A 21,551-nucleotide genomic window follows, 5' to 3' on the forward strand; every position below is an offset into this window, starting at 1 on the left:
CGATGCATTCTAAAATAATATTCGATGTGATAAACAAGTGGATTGAATAATATAATTCCGTAGTTCTACGTCGAAAACTGCGGTCGTGTCCTAGATACAACCCATTACAATTTTGACGTAGAACTACGTCTTTCATTAAGGGTGCCAAATTAGAAAACAGGTCACGTTTTTATGAAATAAAGTTAACGTTAATAACTATTTTTGCCGCGAACGGATTTTGGCGATTCATATACCAAACGAATCGGAAATTCCTTAAGATTTGTTTGATTTGCTATACATTACAATCCCATAGTCTGTATATGGTTTAAATTGATGAAAATTGGAAGCATTCCCATTTCCTCATACATTTGTTCTGTCCATTTGTGTGCTTTCGCGAACAGAGCTGTCAATAACGAGCAACTTATCGACGACCAACGAAGGGGAAATTGTAGGATTTAAAGTCTCCGTGAACAAAGGAAAAGAAGAAGAATGAAGGGGAATTTTTGCCTAGAGTATAAACAGTGGATCTCGCTGAGGCAAATTTTCATTGGACTGTTGAGCAATCCGGTTCACTTTGCTTTCGCTGCGCTTCGATCTAAGATTGGACCCCACCAGTGGTAATTCAACTTGGATATTGTCGTGTGGTTTTTCCAGTTCGTTTTATGCGTTATTCGTATCGTGTGTTTTTTTCCGCGTGATAAATTGGATGCTTCGCATAGTGTGTGATGAGCAAGAAGAAGAGGAAGGCTGGCTCGAGCCCTGCAAAAAATGAACGCATTGTCAGGGGCAATAAAATTTCGAGGCAAGCGTCATCTATTGATGCACGCGATGTTGGTGCAGTGAAAAGCGCTCGCACTGAATCGAGCCTTCGCATCGAACAACAGCGAAGCAGGCGACTTCAGCGCGTCGGTCGAAAATGTAAACGCCGTTACCCAAGCCAAAATCAAGCTCCCCCCGTTGGTAGTGAAAGCGGTTGCTCTTGACAAACTCATCAGCGAATTCGCATCGATGGGTGTTACAGCAGAGTACAAGCTGTGTGGCATAATTCAGTCTTTTTCCAAGCAGTTAACATTGTTTGTTTTCCGTTCCGCCAAAAAATCATTTGGGGAATACCAAGCATCTTGAATGTCGTACTGGAATGTTATAAGTTATTTGGGTTCGCGTGCCAGTCGAAAAACTGCCTTCAACAAGGATTGCATTTGCACTAGTTTTGATCATAATGAAGCAATGCTACTGTTTTCGAGGTTGTTGATATTAAAAAAAAAGAGTTTATTTGGCTTGTTTAATCACCAAGAAAGTGAATGTCGTTCTGGAATTTTGTATGTGATTAGGTTTCGCTTGCCAGTAGCAAAACTTCCTCCACTAAGGGTGACAGCTGCGCTTATCTCGAGTATGAGAAATAATGCAACTTTTTTCGAGGCCAGTAATATAAACAGAAGTGTTTCTTTTGAGAATAGCGCAAAATGATGAGAAGTGTTTATATTCCTAGTAGTTTCAAGGCAAGTCTATGTCAATTGCGAAAAAGGCCACCGGAATAGCGTTGGAGGTAAATTTTCAATGCATTGACATGAAATCAATTGCGACATACGATCAGCTAGTGTATTGTTCTGCGAAGGCAAGAATAAATCATCAGTCAATTATCGTCAACTGATTCTACAATGAAAAAAACATTTCAGAGATTATTCTACTAAGCAGTTGTTTCTAAAATTTCACAGCATTATAGAATAATATCCGAAGGTTTAAACAAGCGACTTTTATAATATAACAGCATAGTTCTACGTCAACAATGCGGTCGTATCTTGGACACAACCTCCTATAATTTTTTTAAATATTGTAGACGTTGCATTCTTCTGTAGCGACATAATCGCCAGTTCTTGATCTTTCGTAATTCACACTAGGAATCGAAAGAAAGTTATTTCATCTATAGTAATTGTTTGTTTTGTCTACAGGAACTTTAACATAGAAAAAGTAACCCTTTTAAGAACAATTTGGTTGTTCATTCAGTGATCTGGAATAAGAAAAATTACAATCAAAAAAAGAAAATAGTCGTCTATACTTGCATACCCGCACAGTGAATGAACTGCAATAGTACACCATTATCATCTACACCAATATCCATCAACATTATTCCAGAGCCTGTAAAACGACCATTATATGAGAAAAACAACATCGAGCAGATCACCAAAAGTTAGTAATAGAATTGCTGATTATTGATACCTTTTCGCTTTTTTATAAGCCACCTAAATGTTCAGATAAATTAGCTGCATTCTCATCTACGCATGGAAAAGTCCTCATTTCTCTGTATGTTATAATGAGTATTTCCTGAATTCGTGGAATGACTATGCCATTCAATATTCTTTCCAATGTTCGGACATTTCCAAATACCATCAGTATGGCAGCGTAAACCTAAAATTGGGACTGATGAAAACGATATTTTATTATTTTCGAAGCAAATTTCATTGAAATCTACCTTTGAGTTGTTTTCTATCAAGAAAAATTTTGGAATGTCGTCACATGTGGTGGAAGCTTCCTGTTGTGATGTTTTTCATGGATTCGCTGCTGCCGGGTTGGTTTTGAAAGGTTTCACTTTGGTCACCAAATTAGCTGAGTCTGATGCTGATGCTCCCGGCTGCTTCTGCTGGTATCCGAATATTACGAGAGGCATTTTCCGCGGTTCTATCTGATTTTTAGTGATCTTAATACAACCGAACAATCGGATACATCACTCCACATGAGAACGAGCCTCGCAACCCGCTGTTTGTGGGAGGCAAAATTTCCATATTTCCATTCGATTCCGTTAGATTTCCAAGTAAATTCATCATAATGACCAAAAGTGAACATTTCTGGAATAAAATAGGTACAAGTAATTATTTTAAGCATAATAGTTCTCATAATTCGATTAATTTAATTCTCGCGTAACTTTTGAAAAGGTCCAATGTAACATTTTCGTCAACTCGAGAAAAACGAAGTTGAAGACCCGAACATTAATCTGCGAATTGTATTGAAAGGTATCGATCTCTATCGCTATTTTCACCACTAGCAGCCAAGAATAACTCTGAAAAACCAATCGTAACTGTTGTTCAGTGATTTGAGCTCAAATTTGAAGCCTTGGAACGAAAAATGTTACATTGGACGTTTTGACTGCCGCGTTTGCACATTGGACATATTACGTTGCACGATGCGAATCTGAAACTAACTACTAAACAGCAATTCAAATATCAGCATTTCGTTCTAAAGACATATTATTGTTGTTATCACTCGTTGAATTGCACTGAAATCGCTAACAACGCCTGTAAGAAACAAAAACCCAAAACGACCGAAGTACGACTTTGTGTTGTTTTGACTGCTTTGTTACTTCGGACGTTCCGAACGTCGGGGGAAAGTGGCAGTCCGAAGTAACAGCCGAGTGCTTAAAATACGGATCTGCACATTGGATATTTTTTGTATCGGCGATAAAAAGATGAAGAAGATAGATACGTGAACGATTGTTTTTGTAATGCATTCAATGATTGAAAACTAAGAGCGTGCATCCATTAACTCGATTTGTTTACTTTTGTTACATAGGACCTTTTCAAGAGTTAAGCGAGAATTACCTGCTTCTGAAACGTTCCTTTTTGTCTACCCTTAGAAAAATCCTCGGTCGAAAACTACTAAATACATTTGGTAATGCAAAATTAGTAGAATGTACAAATTTTTTGTACATATTGTCAACAAACCCGCATCCCTACCAGAGATTAGTATATTTTACTCGATAACATTAGTAAGCTTGGATATTGTCATATCTGAAAATTGGTGAGAAAAGCGCGTATTAACCATTTTCATTGTTCCCATAAGGCAATACGGATGTATAATAAGGATATAATTCTGATACGTGCATTTTCGGCGAGAAAATGTAGCCGATATTGGGCTTCCGAATCATGGTTCTGCTTGACATATGTGTTTATTAGTACGGTCGAAAATGACTATAGATTGGTAGTATTTACCAAAAAATTCGTTATATTTACTAATTATTTCTCTCAGTGTACTCGACTGACAATCTAGGGTGAAAGAGAAAAAGCAATCTTTGCAGTGATGCCGTTTCGCTCGGACAAATAATCGCGTACAATTATGACTACAACTATAGGCACCAAGGCCTGCGGGTGCAAAGCGGGGTTAGATTCCGGCACTTTTGTAGCACTTTATGGCGCTTGGTCGCCATCGGACCGATAACCGCTGCAAAAAGTCGGTAGTACGCGACGAAATTTAGCATGTGGAGATTTTAGGGTGCAATAAATGATTCTATGGTGGTTAGATACTCCTCCCCCTTTCTAAGGAAGGGGTGCCATACAAATGAAACACAAATTTCTACATTACTCGAGTATTAATGAAGTAAATGAAACGAAATTTGGCATGTGGAGGTTTAAGGGTGCACTTTTCACACCGTTTAATATTTTCGTTCAATATTTTTCTCAGAAATATTAGCTACTCTCTGGCAATACATTGACGTATGATAATTGTAAAGAAACATCTAGTATCGCGTAAACATTTGGTTGCGTTCAGCATAACAGTCTCTGCCATTTGCTACAAGAATGATTGCACGGCTTGCATTATAAAGCATATACTTCCCATTTTAAATCATATTAGACAGTATTCCTTAATAGAATCGTCAAATTCGAGTTCATAGCCATCACTAGAGTCTAAACCGCACTCTAAAATAGCACATTTTGCGATCATTGCGATCCAGCATTTTTCACTGATCCGTTCAGTAAGAGTGGGCCAAGTTTATTTTTTAATAAACTCAGAATGTGCACATTTTACACTAACGGGTTCAAGCCGTTTCAACAAGGTACCTATTAGCTTCAAGAAAAAAAATTTGTTGGTTTGAATTCGGCTGAACAACTCGAGAACTAATCAAGCAAATTGAGCCATATTTGGCATGTGAAATGATTTAAATTGAAGAAAACTGAAAGAATACACATTTTCAATCGTATTATCGTGGCCGAATATGTATCAACGAGGTACATTATCACAGCGAATCAGAAGAGCAAAATTGCGGCGAATGACCTGAAAGGTTAAAGCCGACTGAAATAAACCAAATAAAATCAACGAGCGAAATTAGTGGAGGCGATCTGGCGTAGTGGTAACATCCATGCCTCTCACGCTAAAGGTCACGAGTTCAATTTTCACTTCCGACATTCTTCCAAAAATGGTAGTAAAAGTGACGAACCAGCCAAAATGAGTTGAAAGTCACTATAATACAGATAAAAAAAACGAGCGAAATTGATCACTCGAAATGTAAATGCAGCATTCGTTCTATGGATGATGAAAATATTGCAATCTCAGCTCCGCCGTATTCTATTCATTGAGTATAAACAAGCCGTTCGGGATTTCAAATTACAGTATTCACAATTAATCAGTCATCTAGCTAGCGACCAGACGGCAGTAAGGCTTTCGAAATGTTCTTTCTCAAGGCCGAGTGTTTAGTTTAGTTGGCCTTTTTTAAGGCTAGAGGCGAGTGATCTGATGAATTTTAAAGCCTCTATAATTCAAAACATCATCATCATCATTCAAACCGTCTCGCTCCAGCTATCAGACAGCAGTCTTTTTCAATGCTTAAGTCACACACGCACACAGTGATTTTGCTTTTCGCCACAGAATGCATCTTCAAAATATGCAAGAAGCAAGCATAGGGTACAGCAGAATCGAAGAAATATTAAATAGGACGTACGTCGTCGGTTTTCATACCGAGAAGATTGCACGAATTGTTGATTTTATGCGTTGTCAAATAGATACTGAGTGCGTTACGTATATTGGTCTCGCGAGAACAATAGTGAATCATGAATCAACTATCTTCAACTGCATCTACACAACAACGCACCCCATTGTTTTTTTTTGGGGGCACTAAAACGTTTGACTGAAGAGTTATTTTAGAGATTTAGATGAATTTTAAAAATCTAATTTATATTTATTTTTGGCTGAAGGGAGCTTTCGTGAATTCAGGAGTGTGTTATGATTTATTGGTGTAATGATGTTGTTTTGAATTATAGAGGTTTAGAACTTTCTCAGTTCATTCGCCTCAAGCCTTGGAAAAGACCAATTTGAAAAATCAAACTAAACAACTCGACTTTGAGAAATACCATTTGGAAAACCGTGTTGCCGTCCGGTCGCTAGCTGAATGACTGATAAATCTTGAATTACTTATTTGTATTTTTATTGAATCGATCATTCAATTTTCGTGATTTCAATTATTGTTTTCGGGTTAGAATTGGCGTAAGGTGTTTTTCAGCGGTAGAAAACTGAAGGTGAAAGTTTGTTTAGATGCACAATAGATTCGGTTCGGATTTTTTGTTGCTGTTCTGCGTCTCCTGAGATGTTTCTTTCTGTTTGCTAAGAGGTACTAGAAAACTACGTATATATAAGATAAAAATTTCGAATATTTGTATCAAAGTGTTTTATCAATAAATTTCTTTAATGTTTGTTCTCACCGGCAATAATTTCGTATTTCTATGCTAACAACCGTGTCTTGGACACCACCTTTCTTTACTTATTTGCGGCACGCGACACCATGACTAACACCTGTTTGTGGCCCTTATGAAAAAAGTTTGACTACCGCGGCTTTGATTTGGATGATAATGACCGTGGAAAATGACCGAGAAATTTCGAAACAATTTGATGCACCTGTCGTTTGAAACTGTCACTGGTAAATGGTATCAATTACCATTGATACTTTTGAACAGAGCTCTGAAGAAAAATCGATCGGGTTGGGAGAAGAGACAGTATGACAACATCAGACCAAAAGTTCATGGATCTGTCAAGAATTGACTGGGAGACTCTGTCTCACCCATTGCTCCCTCAGATATCCGTAAAACCATATCAAAATACTATCACTAATAGATCAGTGTAGTTGCAAGGTATTGCATGTTTACGCATCCGTCAAAGATATGGCAAAAATCACGACGACTTTATGCATTGATAGTGCCAACCGTAGCAACAAATTTTGCGTGAAACGGATAAAAACAAGCGCTTCGTTCGTTCGCTCGGTTCGTTGAAGGAGGAAACTTCTACAGAGATTCGAGGCGTACCACTTACTGACGATTAGCGCTGCCAGCGAGTCTGGCAGTGGCGAGACTTGTTGGAGCCGTCGCATGCAACGTGCCGTCTCCGCGAGCGATTCCGTACGTCCCATGATCGTGAAAATCAGACCACCGGTTCGCAGGCTAGAGTACGCGACCGGTTCCCAAAATAAACATTTTCCTCGCTCCTACAAATTGGGTGTAGCTCAGTTTTCACCGTTTGCAGATTCGCTTCGCTGCTACCGTGAAAACCGTGCGAGCAAGACGCAACACGGCCTACGCATCACGTAGAAAGATCGGGTAGACATTGTGACTAGACGTTGGCATAGTGCGATAATATAAAGATATATTTTTAGACATAAGCTGAACCGTCGCAGAAGAGACGACGTGTCGCCGTCGTAGTTTGATATGACTTGTTTACGTAGGTATCGAATGAATATAACTGCAATCGAAGTACTTGAATGCACGTGGGAATCAATTGATTTTGCATTGATCATGAGGCCTATCTTTCCGCTATAAACCGCCGTTTCGGTGTTTTTATTGTAACAAATTGGGTTCCCTTTTTTTTTTGGGTGGTATAAAAATAGGTAATATTTGTACAGTACACAACAAGTCTGTCGTTTAATTTTTGTGACGAGAAAAAAACTGTTTTCCACAACATTCCTTACAAGCTGTTGTGACTGAGTTCCTCAACCGAAAGATGAAAATAAATGACAGTCGTTGCGTCGCAAGTCGTAGGACACACGACACTACAGCAACGAAATTAGATCATCGCTCCCGCCAAAATATAAATACACACCCCACCCACCGAAGAAGGATGGTTAATTCAGACTGCATTGCCTACATTCTAATCTCTCTCACCCGATCTGCTTAATTTGCCTTCCCTTAATTAGCCTATTGCATTCCAACGTCAGTGGCTACAGAGGCGGACGACGACAATGATTCGGAGTGGGACGAAGACGACGATTCGTCCGAAGCGGACGATGATGGGCGGGTCTACAAGAATCCGCGGAATTCACCCTCGACCGAGTGTCCGCGAGACGAGGAGCAGGCAACTTTGTTGGTAAGAACATCGCCGAATGCTATGAGTCACTATGATTTCGTGTATGTTTTTCCGATCATTTTAGACATTTCTTGTTTTTCTAGGGGCAAAAATGTCTGAGGAAATGTTCGTCAGATGAGGATTGCAAGAGTAAAAAGAAGAAATGTCTCTGTGATGGAGCTTGTGGAATGTCTTGCATCAAACCTGACCGCGAGTGTCCTGCATTGGAACAACCGCCAACAGGAGCGGTTACCGTGTCTGGAAATCATTTTGGGTCGCGCGCAGTGTATACTTGTCCTCATGGGTATCACGTGGTTGGGTTACAAAGTCGACTATGTCAGGCGGATGGAACCTGGGCGGGCAGTGAACCAATTTGCAAACAAAACAGTAAGATTACTTACATCGATTATACTGTATGTCCATATGTGGAATTTACAATACAATTTCAGTATATTGCCTCCAACCACCTACAATTGAACACGCTCGACATTCTGCGCTTCCGGAGCAAGCAACGTTTGATTTGGACTCGGCGGTTCAGTATCATTGCCACACTGGATATGCCACCGCTGGATTTCCTCGGGCCAAATGTCTTGCCGTAGACGGACAAGCCAGTTGGTACGGACCGGATATATCTTGTGAACGTGAGTTATCATTCCGACATGAGTTTCTCTATTTTATTGAGTGGTTCGTATGTGTTTGTTTTCAGCTCGTTCTTGTGGCCAGCCTCCAGATCCAGCCCATGGGTGGCACTCGGGAGAGAGTTACACCTTCGGGGGGAAGGTAACCTACCACTGTGGTGAAGGGTACGAGTTAGTGGGTAAAGCTGAGCGATACTGTCAAGCGGATGGATCGTGGACCCCGAAAGAACTTCCCACCTGTGTCTGTGAGTATTATTTCCGCAAAGACCGCTACCGCAAAGATCGAGGTTGAATGATTTCATGGAAGGAAAGAGTTCGTTAAACAATGGGACTGTTTGGACAATAACATTCTTCATTTATCGAATCAATGCTTCCCACGTCTATGTGGAATTTAGAATCATAATGAACAAAATTTTCTGCATTCTAGATATTGAACAAAAGTGTTAACTTGTTACTAAATGTATAGTCTACTGAAACTATATAACAATATACTTTCTGTGCTTGAGACAATACTCGAAGCCTCACATCGATGGCATGTTCGTTATGGTGCATAATCACTGTTTGACACTTGGTCCACGTCAAGGCCATTGCGTGAATTTTACAAATAAATTCTTCAATTCATTTTCAATCAAATTTTGAATTCCGAATGTCTCTTCGTTCTAGGATTTTTCGGTCCAACATAGATGACACCACTGTCGAAAATCCATATGATTTTTATATAGCACTATTCTTCAAACAATGCGTGTCAAACATTCAAGGTCTGAAGCGACATTTTTAGTATGATGTTTCATTGTTACGAAAACTAATATAATTGCCTGTCAAGATTCTATCAAGTTTCATAATTGGAAGAACTTTATATCTAACAAAAATTGTGTTCTGCACATTCGTCTCTCAATGCCGTTGAAAGTTCCAAACTGAAGAATTTATGGTTTTCGTTTTGATTCCCCAGTTAGACACGCCCATTAGGTGGAAGTTTCATAGAGGCTGTCACCAATGATTCGAACATTTAGAAAACGTGTAATTCGTTTATACAAATTAAAAAATAAAAGAATCAACGGTTCTCGCAGCACAATTTTTTTCTCAACAAGACTCACATGTGTTGAAACATCATCTTTTCGAATAAAACAACAGTTTAGGGGTGAGTGGTGAAAATCCTGGTCGGATACCTGATTCGATACACACTTTCACTCACGAGAACCACACTCCAGATTTATTCACTCTTTTCGATTCATGAGTATGTTACATTCAGCAAACGTTTACTCTTGAGCCTGTTTTTGCGTTAGCATCACGAGTATGCTCGCGTCTAAATATCCACTTTATTGGAAACCGCCTCGTTCTCGAGTTTGTTTTTGTTACCAGGCAGAGCTCATTTGACTGTGAAATCTGAATCCTAAAGCGTTCTTTCATGGATCTTAGGAATGGAGCTTTCTAACGAATTTTCCGTAGTATCGATGGACAACGCCGACAGTTTTGTTTTATTTTAGCGCCAACCTTGGGATTTTAGAATTTCAACGAAGGGTAAATTTTTTTTTGATTCTCTAGAAATTTGAATTACCGTTAGAAAGTGGAAAATTCCAAAAGTAGGTGACCATTAAACTGTCGATAAGTAGCGCCATTCCTGAGATCAAGTAATGGAGTTGGTTCTCTATATACAAAAAAACTTTTCCTCAAAATATTTCATAACGTATAGTTTTCACTACGAAACATACCATAGAGCAACGCAATCGACGTAACGTGATTCAGTTGTTTTGGCATCAATCTCGAACTGACTGAATTCATTCGAATAAAATTTGGCCTCAGCTAGTGATATCCTATTTTTCAAAGTAATCATTTATCAACTAATCGAATATATCTCTGCACAGCGTTGCCATTGTTCCAGTTTAAACTGGATTCTTCCAGTTTTTTTGCTCGATCCAGCCAAACAGTTAAATCCTTAAATCTTCCAGGTTTTTGAAATATTGTCCAGTTTTATCCAGTTTTTCTATATGTGTGCTTCAGTTTTACCCATTTTATAATACATAAATACTATCCCTCCCTCACCCTTCATATTCTTTGACCAGTTTAATTTTTTGACATTTTTAGTTCGTACCTAAATACATCTTGGATCGATTTTGCTTTTTTTACACACCCTCAGTGTAATTTTTTCTCCTGTTTACACTTCCAATACGGATGGCATGCAGTGCGTGTGATGCCTCATCAAGCAACAACGTGCGACATTGTCTTTGAATGTATAGAAACATTATATGTTCTAGTTCCTCCAAAACATTTTGAAGTTCAGACCAATTGATCTACCATTTCAACCACGACTTTTGCAATGTTCATAGAAAGAAATCTTACCCAAAATGGTTCATACAGCCCGCATGCTATGCTGGCTATGAAAACATCAGATTCTATAGATTCTCCAAATCATTCTAAAGTTCAGAGGATCATAGTGTCAATGTGTTCCATTGACCTTAATTGATATGAATAGAAAAACCCAAGTAATTTTGCTTCCGTTTACTCCCGTTTACATCAATCGACTGTTCGACGCAATGAAAATCCGAAAATCTCATGTGTCACAACATGCGACAAAGGTCTTTAGGAACCATGAAGAGAGAAACCAGTACAATTAATTGAAACGGTCATATATTCTATTATTTATCACACTTTTCCAATCGAAATCCAATTGCGGCAGCGGAGAGTTATTTTTCTTCACGTATTAGTCATGAATAACAGCTTTTACAACCATCCTCCTTAGGAGCTTTTGACCCTCTGCTTTGCACGCTGCTATAGAGGTCCATCATTCGCAGACGGAGATTTTTTTATTTCATATCTTCGTGAGCACGAAAAAGATAACAACGAAGATGGTAAATAAAAAAACACTACAGAAACATCAAAATTCGTGTTAGAAGGAAAAGCACAGAGGATTGAAGTAAGGTTTGATGCAATGATCTATAACAAGAGACCGTGCCCCCATGCACCTCAATTAATCATATTGTCGAGCAATAATTTCGAGATTTGTCAAGTTTTACTCAATTAAACTGTTTTGTCAGGAGGTTCTAGAAGAAGAGATCCTTAAATATTGTTTCACAGTAATGTTCGAGTGGTGGGAAACGTTTTGATCAGTATTTTATGAACTACATAGAAATATTACACTCCCGTGCTCCCTTGGCCGAGTGGTTTTTTTTTTTTTATCTTCGCTTATTTTTCGTCGGCCGATTTCCGCCACTTCAGTACCAATCACCGACATCAGGGAGGCGACTTCACCTGTTCCTACCTATCAGACTCAACAACTCATGAGCCGGGCCAACTTCTTTTACTACGTCCTCCGAAGGAAGACGTAACCAGAGATTTTTCGCCACAGAAAATCCCAACGACGCCAGCTGGGATTGAACCCAGACCGATCGGATTGTGAGGCTGTTACGCTAACCACACAACCACTGGCGCCGTCTGGCCGAGTGGTTAGCGTCATAACTAACATGCCGGGTGTTCGGGTTCGATTCCCGTTCTGGTCGGGGGAATTTTTCGTCAAAGAAATTTCCTCCGACTTGCACTGTGATCACGCGTATTCTAGAGCTTGCCACTCAGAATGCATTCTAGGCGTGTTATTTGGCATAGAAATCTCAACTAAGTACAAATAAAAATGACGCAAGTAATACTCCGTTGAGACGGCGAAGTTCCTCTAGGAACGTTAGTGCCATTGAAGAAGAAGAAGAAGAAATATTACACAAAGCTTCGAAGGAAATTTTATGCGCTCACAGCATGGAAAGGTAGGGTTTTACACTGAACTGAAAAATCATATTCTTTGACTTTCATTCTGCCAAAGTGAAACTGAGTGTACCAAAACTAAAAGTCATTTTTTTCTATATCTATGTGTAATTTTCATAATCTCATTGCTTTGAAGACATCCTGTTTGTAACACGTGAACGATAAAATAGAAATTTGATCAGCCGGTCAATTAGTGGGAGCCCAAACTTCAAATTGAAATATCTCAAAATAATGTTTTGACGTAGGACTACGTCTTTCATTAAGGGTGCCAAATCAGAAAACAGGTCACGTCACGTGCTGCGAACGGATTTGCTTACCAATCGAACCGAACATTTTCTAAGATTTGTTTCATATGCTATACATTACAATCCCAGAGTCTGTATATGGTTCAAATTGATGAAAAATGGAAGCATTCCCATTTCGCCATACATTTGTTCTGTACATTTGTGTGCATTCCCGAACAAAGCTGTCAATAACGGGTCTTTTAATACTCGGGAGAAGTCTTAAATCAAAGCTTATAATCCACCAACCATGCATAATTATGTGGGAAATCAAAAATTACCCCAGAGTGATTGCTCCCAAAGTAGTGGATTGTCTTTCGCGATATGCTAACCTCAAAGTAAACCTTCAAACAGTACGGAATGTATTCAATGATAAGAGATATCGTGGCTGCGTCTCTAGAGAAACCGTTCATATCTTCTTATAACAGGAAGAATCGAGCGGAATACGCACTAAAATACACAGTTAAATCGGAAGGATTCTGGTAAAATGCCGTATCGTTGATACGAGAGCAAATTCAATATTTTTGTATCTGATAAACTTGTTAGAGTATGCGAACCCACTACTGAAAACTACTGATCCAAAAAATATTCGATCGACTGTTAAGCATGGTGGTGTCCATGTGAAGATTTGGGGTACCTTCAGTGCAAACGGCACCAGGAACTTGATGGTTATTGAATCTACTATGGACCGATCATGTATCTGGACATTTTGAAGCGTAATTTCATAGGAAGTGCAGTGAAATTGAGTCGTGGATCTAATTTCCATTTCGTTTGGAATAACGATCCCAAACGCTCTTCGAAGCTTATTAGGGAATGGCTTCTCTCCAACTTCAAATCAACTCTACCGTATCCTCCCCAATCACGGATCTAAACTCCATTGAAGATTTAAGGGATCATCTTGAACGAAATATCCGAGAACATACCCTTCGAAACAAGAATCCGCTGGAAGTGGTTCTGATTGAAGAATTGCAGAACATCTCGCTAGCAACTACTCAAAATTAGCATTTTCGAGGAAAAGACGCGTTTAGAACGTAATAGCAGCGAAAACGGTCTTATCAAGTACTGACTTGGGATTTTAGTTTTTTCTTGAGAGATTCCGAAAATTTTGTCTCTTGAGGTTTACATTATTTTCTTTAGTAGTTAATTTTTTTGACGTAGAACTACGTCTTTCAGGAAGGTGCCAAATCAGAAAACAGGTAACGTTTTTGGGAAATAAAGTTAACGTTATTAACTATTTTCACAGCGAACAAATTCTGATACTTTGCATACCAAAGGAATTAGAAATTCTCTAAGATTCGTTTGATATACTATACAGTACAATCCACTAATGCCTAAACAGTTCAAATTAATGAAAACTGGAAGTATTCTCATTTTCCCATACATTTATTCTACCGATTTGTGTGCATTCCCGAACAGAGCGGTCAATAACGAGTAACTGATACATTCGATTCTGTCCGTTTTCAACATATTTGGTTTAAATAAGCCATCCGCGAATTGAAGCTACATCATTCGTTGCGTGGACACCGAATGGACTACATCGTTGCTGGACGAGCTGGACGGCGAGGGATCGAGTGCCTTTCTCAAGGCATTGAGGGTGGAGGTGTAGTGCTGGAGTAGAGTAAAGTTTTCCAAAGGCCTTTCTCAAGGCTAGAGACGAATGAACTGAAAAAGTATAAAATCTCTATAATACAAAACCTTCCTTCCTTCCCTTCCTGAAGCTACATCACTTCTGATGGTCATCGAAGCAACATGGTTGCCGCAGAGCATCGAGCGGAAGAGGATTGTTTTCTTGTCGGGTGTATGGAATAGAGTTTCTTTCCACAAGAGCCCTTCTCAGGGCTACAGGCGGAAACCAAAAATAGAATAGAATGAAAACACAGATGCGCGGATATCACACAGCTCGATACAAGGAGAGGAAGCCTTCTGTATCGAGGTGTGCTACGACAAAGAAGAGCAGCATACGAGAATGTTTTGTGCTAGTGCGGATATGGAAGAGTATCCAGAATTTTGGAATATAGATATACACTGCGTTTATTTAGATAAACGTATATTTCATGAAAGTATGCTTTCAAATTCCAGCAGGATAACCTTACTGTTGCATGTTGTAGGGTTCGATCACATCTCAAGCGGAATATAGGAGTAATAGGGTTCATAGTTTGTGATCGATATCTGAGTTAGAAGGAGAAAGTCTGATGCGAGTTGAACCAAATAAACGAGAAGTGCTGATAGCTTTCGACTCTACTCGACTTTTTCGACTCTACTGAAGTAACAAAAATTAAATAGCTAAAAATATATTACAAAAATTTTGATGCATTCTAAAATAATATCCGAAGTGATAGACAAGTGGATTGAATAATATAATTCCGTAATTCTATGTCGAAAACTGTGGTCGTGTCCTAGATACAACCCATTACAATTTTTGTTGTTGGTTGCTGTTCTCAAATAAAGGCATATTATACTATAAAACAAATGATGTTATTGTTTTTGTTGATTGTTTAAATGTGTTTAATAGAATGTTTCATTCTGGAGCATTTACTGTACTGACAATTTTTAGATACACATGCTCTGTAAGCAACTACACATATACACATAAACCGTTTCTATTGAAAGTGTCATCACTTTAAGGCGAAACAAGGACTCACTCACAGACAGTAGGAGAATAACTTATTTTGTTTAGCACAAAAGGAATAGAATTTGAACGGTTCTTCTGTGTTGAGAGTGAAAATTATTGATTTTTTTTGCGTTACAAATGCACTGCGAATGCTCATTGTGCATGGGGAAACAAATTGACGATTGTAAATACAAAAACATACACTGACAAAAAACATGCTCACCAAGAAGTTTTGCAGAAGTTCAATTATACAACATGAAATGGTGAATTTTTTAATCGAAACAAGAACACAAGCAGTTGTCACACAGGTTTACTCTGAATTGTGGATGATATTCGACGCAAATAATTTGTTCTACTCGATTATCTCTCGTGCAGTAATCGTTCGTATAGTAATTTTTCTTTGCAGTCATAAGTAGAGGATTACTATGAATTACAATTACAATATGTATGAATTCGCACGACCAAATTTTCTTATTACTCGAAACCAATGTAAATGAGGTCTAATGAGCAGCCATATGTATGATAAACCGTCATTGGCTATGGTAATTTACGTAGTTTTTAATTCAATGTTGGAAACCATAGTCACTATATAGGGGAAGGTGGTCCTAAATCGACCGGCAAACGGACTGTTGTGTACTGGAGCCAACCAGACGATTTATTTTTACGTGTGTATTTTTTATGAACAGATCATAAGCGATCACAATTAACGCATTTTGTCGCAATTTGGCATATACAGGTTTAAAACATCTTAAGCACTGGAAATACAAAAATTGTTTGTTCTGAGTTGGCCTCTGTATTTCTCTTTATTACAAATATGAATCACACCAACTAACAAAAACATAATCAATTATTCAATTCAATATTTTATTGATTCCATTTGTTTATTTTATTTAGGCTCATTGGCTTTTCAGCTGTAGAAGAACTGGATTAAATCTTGTACATGCTTCTCGTATCAGGACATATGGTGAATATTGCCTTTTTGACGCAAGAGTTTTCCTTTTGTTCAATTGTTCTTTTGGAGGGGACAGCGGAGACAATTGATATAAGGTTTCTATTTTTGTAATATTAATAGCACAAATAGTCCAACGTTTCTTGTTGCAAAGCAGTAGAGCGTATATGATCGCAGAGAAACTGAATTACTGGCATTTGAAAGCGCAGTCAAACTAATGTTCAATGTTGAAGTTGTCAAACAAACTAATATTTCAGGTTGTTTATGGTCTTCTCAATTTAGGGGGTCGGATCAGGACCATCTTATTCATTTTTCATAAGGAGGCATATTATACTTTTCTTCCTTTCTATCGATTGGAGCATAGTCTGCTTTGCTGATGTCGATATTGGCTATAGCACCATTGTGATTGTTCATACTACGGTAAGTATTTTCATAAATCAGAAAACTTAATTTAAAACATTCAAAATATATATTCAAAATATTAATCAAAACATTCAATATATATATATATTTGTTAGTTGTCCGTTCTCATTCAACCTCGTTCTTTCACCTATGGATATTTTTATAAATCTTCCTAATTTTTCTAAAGCTCAACCAACCGCTGAGTAGATGTAAATGGTGATAGCGGTACGATACACAAAATCGATAAAAACGAAAACCGATTCTGAATGTTAGGGGCTTCAATTGCATTGTTGTGACGTTTAATCACGCGAAAATATGCGCATGACTAGGGTGGTTAGAGTATTTGATAGAGCAGAATATGTGTGACGGATTGCCCATTGATAAAATTACTGCTCACTGTACGCCAATAGATAATAATGAATATCATACCTTGATCTCGTTTCGAGGCGGATAAGTTCTCTTTCCGACCAAAAGACACAGTAGCGTGAAAACTGCTCATAACGAACAAAGCATTTTCTGAAAATAATACTAGTTGTCTAGCGTAGAAGTATAATATAACGAACAAATTTTAAGTAGATTAAATTAAGTATTCTACTTGCTGTTGTGAATGTTCGGCCAGACAAGCAACAGCAAGATTTTGAAGAATTGAGAATTGTACACAACAGTGACATTAATTTCTTGAATAAAATCATTACCGCAATCTCTAATACTTGTTTCATTTTCATTTTGTTTTCCTTCGGATCGTCCTTTATTGGCACATTATTTTTAACTGAGAACAACTCAATAAATACACGTGTAGGAAAATAAAACAAAGAAAAACAAAATGCAAACATTGAGAAGAAGAATGCAAAATGAATAACGAAGGCGAGTATTAGCGATTGGCGGTGGTGATGGTTGTAGTGACCGATGAAGGCGGGAAAGTGAGGATTTTTTTGCTCAAAGACGTTAGGATCAAACTTTGCATGTCGGCTGAAATACTGCACTCTATTGTTTTAGGATTTCATATTATCCATTTTGCAATCTTCTTCTCATTCTGTTTTACTCTGACTGTATCACACTTCCGCTAAGCTGCACATACAAATCTCATCTTACGTTGTGTCGTTGGAATATTTTTTTTGGTTTAGATTGGTTATTCTATGAAGCAAGTGTTTGCTTTCCTTGGCCATTGTAATTTCAAGTGACAGATATGGCAGAAAAAGCTCTTCAAATAATACGATTAGCGCATATCTGTAATTTGCCTTTGGTTTTTTAATGTCAAATTGTTTGAAAGAGATTCTTTTGGGCAGCCTTCATTCTTCTGATCGGCGTATTTAATATTTCCTGATGAATTATTTAGACTCTCCCCAGGGTTTGGGAAACCATCAGAACTGGTGTCTGGTCTACATCTAGCTTCTGTTATAAGTTAGCTCTCGTTGGTTACCTAATTCGGGCGATTTTGATTGAAAGGTTCTCCCGTATCACATCCAACTAAGATGAAATAGATTTCTCCACAACAGGAATTTGTAGAGGGAATGCACGGATGCCTCCAAAGTGCACAGATAAAAACATTTGAGTTTATTTGTAATAGGCAGTTTGGACGGAACGACGAAGACCAAGCTTACATCAAACCATATTGTACTTTCAATTTTAGTGGTGACTTCTGTCCAGTGCCCTTCTCCGGAAAACCCTCGAAATGGAAAGGCGATATACACCAGTACGTCCTACAACTCGGTAGTGAGTTACGAGTGTCGTTATGGATATACTCTGGTTGGCGAAAGCTCACGTCGTTGTCACGCCGATAAACGATGGACTGGAACCCTCCCAGCTTGTAAAGGTAACAGATGTCTTATGGGGATTGAAACTGGTCCCAACCGAAGAATTTTCTATATTCCAGAAATTAACTGCGGCCAACCTGGCACTCTATACAACGGTTGGTTGGAAAACATTGAAAGCGGAACCGGCCTAGGTGCCAGCATAATCTTCCGGTGTCACCCGGAGATGCTACTTGTGGGAAACACGTCATCAGTCTGTCAAATAGATGGTAGATGGAGGTATCCACTACCCCAATGTTTGGCCCCTTGCGTAGTTCCTTCTATTTCCCAGGGACAGGTGATACCTATCGAGTTTGATGTGGATGTCAATTCAACAACGATTGTACCAACGACTGGCAGTAGCTCAAAGGTAAAACATGGTACGGTACTGGAGGTAATCTGTGATGAACACTACGAGTTTCCGTTTTCGTCGCTTTCACCGCCGACATGTAATAATGGTACGTGGAGTGTGATACCTCGATGTGCTCCAGCACGATGCAAGACTATGCCGAAACCACCCAAGTTCGGAATGGTATTGGCTCCGAAAACAGAGCATGGTATGCGAGCGAGATTCAAATGCAAGGATGGATATAATTTGACTGCTCCAGGGGGAAAAGAGCTATCGAATCCGAACGATTATGTGTTGATATGTTCCTTTGGAAACTGGACAGGAGAAACGCCGCAGTGCCAGGAGGTTTACTGCGCTTTTCCTGGCTATATCCCGAACGGAAAAGTGCTTTTGGTGGGTAATATGGGTCTTTATGACTACAGACCATACGTGAGAAAAGTTATCAACAATAAGCAAATAATGTACGAGTGTGACAAAGGATACGTGATCGACACTGGTCCTCCAGGTGCGACTTGTATCGGTGGTAAATGGAGCCCCAAAGAGCTACCTAATTGTATTCCCGGGCAACACCCCAGATTGCGCTGGAACAGGCGCCGTAGGTCGATAGATTTGAGAATGCGTTACAATAGATCGAATTACCTCAAGCAGCACTATCGGTACTTGAAACGTAAGCTTGAGGAACACGATGAATATAACAGAATGTATCCTAGCGAACCCCACGAGATTGTGAAGAGAAACGCTGTGGAATATAGAGGCCAGTTGCCCCATAAACGGCACTACAATTTTGACGATTTTCAACGATTTAGGGTGAAACGGAGCATCCAGGCGAATCGGAATGCATTTCTCCGAAATGCTTTCCAAACTGTTCTGAGTCGCGAAAAACGTGAGCTCTCCGAGGTGGAGAAAGCCTACAGCAAGTACTACGAACGGATTAAAGCCAAATATAGAAACTATGTGCAGAATTTATTGGGTTACAATAAAATGCGTCCGCTGGAACAAAATCAGGATATTCACGTCCAAGATGGTAGATGGTACACCACCGACCCTGAACTTGTGTCCAGGAATAGAATAGTTCACAAGGCACGGATTGGGGCAAATGATTTCGATGATGAATTTACTACCAAGCAGACTAAAGTGGTACGAACCAAAGTCAACAAGGCACGTTCCAAGCCAAAGATTCAACCTCCAATCACGGTTCCTGATATCAATCAGGAATCAACGTACAAGTACGATCTATATGACATCCCAGGGAGCAACCGATCCAATCATATAACCGAGAACGACATTTACTCTAACTATTTTCCATCCCCGGTCACCGACAGATACCATACGAGTTGGCAATTTGCATCAGAACTTGCCCCGAAAGTGCATGGACGTTCGGAGGAGAGCAACAAATTCTACGCGATGCATCCTTATCACCAGAATTACACCGAAAAAAAGCCAATTTCTTCGGCTGCTCTAATGGAGCAGCTGCACTCGCAGATCATTCGCCGGAAGCGCGATGTTAAGGAAGCGTCTGTTTCCTCCGCCGAGGAGAACAGGAGGGCTCAGAAAAACAATAGAAAAAATGCCGGTGGAGTTGTAAACCAGACGGACGCAACCGGAGCAGATGGTGTCGATCCGACGAAAAAGATCAAATTCAAGGGACCGTGCGAACCGCTAGGGAGTGAGTCGTACGGACAGCTGGAGATTGTAAGACTGGGAAAAGATCCTAATGAACCCTTTGGAGCTGGAACCATTGTGAGAATAGTTTGCAGTAAGGGTTACATCTCGAATATGGCGGGCCCCAACGCGACTTCCAAGTGTGTGAGGGGAAGATGGAAGCCGATCAAACCAACCTGTAGTATGAGTTAGTATGGATAATATTATTTCTAGGTCTACTGAGCGATCATTGCTATCATTTCATTACAGAACCATGTTTCGTGCCTTCAACGGAGCATGGAAAGTATTACGGAACACCGGTTGATTTAACTACCATGGATGCCATCAAGTCAACCACGGTCGCGCTTACTCCTATGGAAACAATTGAAAATGCCTTGATGATCACCTTCCAGTGTGATCCCGGGTACAATACACAGGGCCCATCAAATTTACGCTGTTGGAATGGCGAATGGGCTGTGAGTTCACTCCCGGAATGTTTGCCAGCGCCCTGTGTCCTGCCACCAATCATGCATGCTATGTATCAGGGGGGATATCGTGCTGGTCTAACCATCGCCCATGGAAGCTCTGTGATGATACAGTGCGAAACTGGCATGGGAAATATGGCTCCCGTTCAAATGGGTATGTATAGGCTTGAAGCAGTGCAGGCTCAAATCATTCTGATAATATTTATTATTTTCTGCAGACTGCGCTCTCGGTTCACTGACACCCGAAACCATCAATTGTGGTTACATAGCATCTCGCAAGTCACGAGATGATGATAGCAGCTCGGTAATTATTCTGGACGGCAACAACGTAACATCTTCGGAGGATGAGAATGACGGCAGAGATTGTGGACCACCGGGGAAGATTCATGGCTCGCTGGTGTATAAAAATGGCGAACAAATTGATGACAGCGAGGAAGGATTCCACTCCGGGACGGAAATAACGTTTGATTGCATTGCCAGTATAACGGGAGAGCAGACTACGTGGAAGATAATCTGCGAGGATGGGCTGTGGATCGGACGTTCGATTACTTGTGGTGCGTATGCAAACTATAGAACACTTTGTTT

At 39.5% G+C, this 21,551-nt stretch overlaps 1 protein-coding gene across 2 annotated transcripts in view; it reads left to right on the forward strand.

The window, feature by feature from the left end:
• LOC129775525 (sushi, von Willebrand factor type A, EGF and pentraxin domain-containing protein 1) overlaps positions 1–21,551 on the forward strand; it is a 47,919-nt gene that overhangs the window by 10,940 nt on the left and 15,428 nt on the right. For both annotated transcript variants that reach the window (XM_055780360.1, XM_055780361.1), the window contains exons 2-9: positions 7,925–8,094; positions 8,178–8,460; positions 8,523–8,714; positions 8,780–8,956; positions 18,332–18,514; positions 18,575–20,689; positions 20,752–21,120; positions 21,185–21,520. In XM_055780360.1, coding sequence (XP_055636335.1) covers positions 7,925–8,094; positions 8,178–8,460; positions 8,523–8,714; positions 8,780–8,956; positions 18,332–18,514; positions 18,575–20,689; positions 20,752–21,120; positions 21,185–21,520 — 3,825 coding nt within the window. The remainder of the gene's footprint in view (positions 1–7,924; positions 8,095–8,177; positions 8,461–8,522; positions 8,715–8,779; positions 8,957–18,331; positions 18,515–18,574; positions 20,690–20,751; positions 21,121–21,184; positions 21,521–21,551) is intronic.

This window comes from Toxorhynchites rutilus, chromosome 3, assembly GCF_029784135.1.
Source record: "Toxorhynchites rutilus septentrionalis strain SRP chromosome 3, ASM2978413v1, whole genome shotgun sequence".
Classification (NCBI taxonomy): Eukaryota; Metazoa; Arthropoda; class Insecta; order Diptera; family Culicidae; genus Toxorhynchites; species Toxorhynchites rutilus.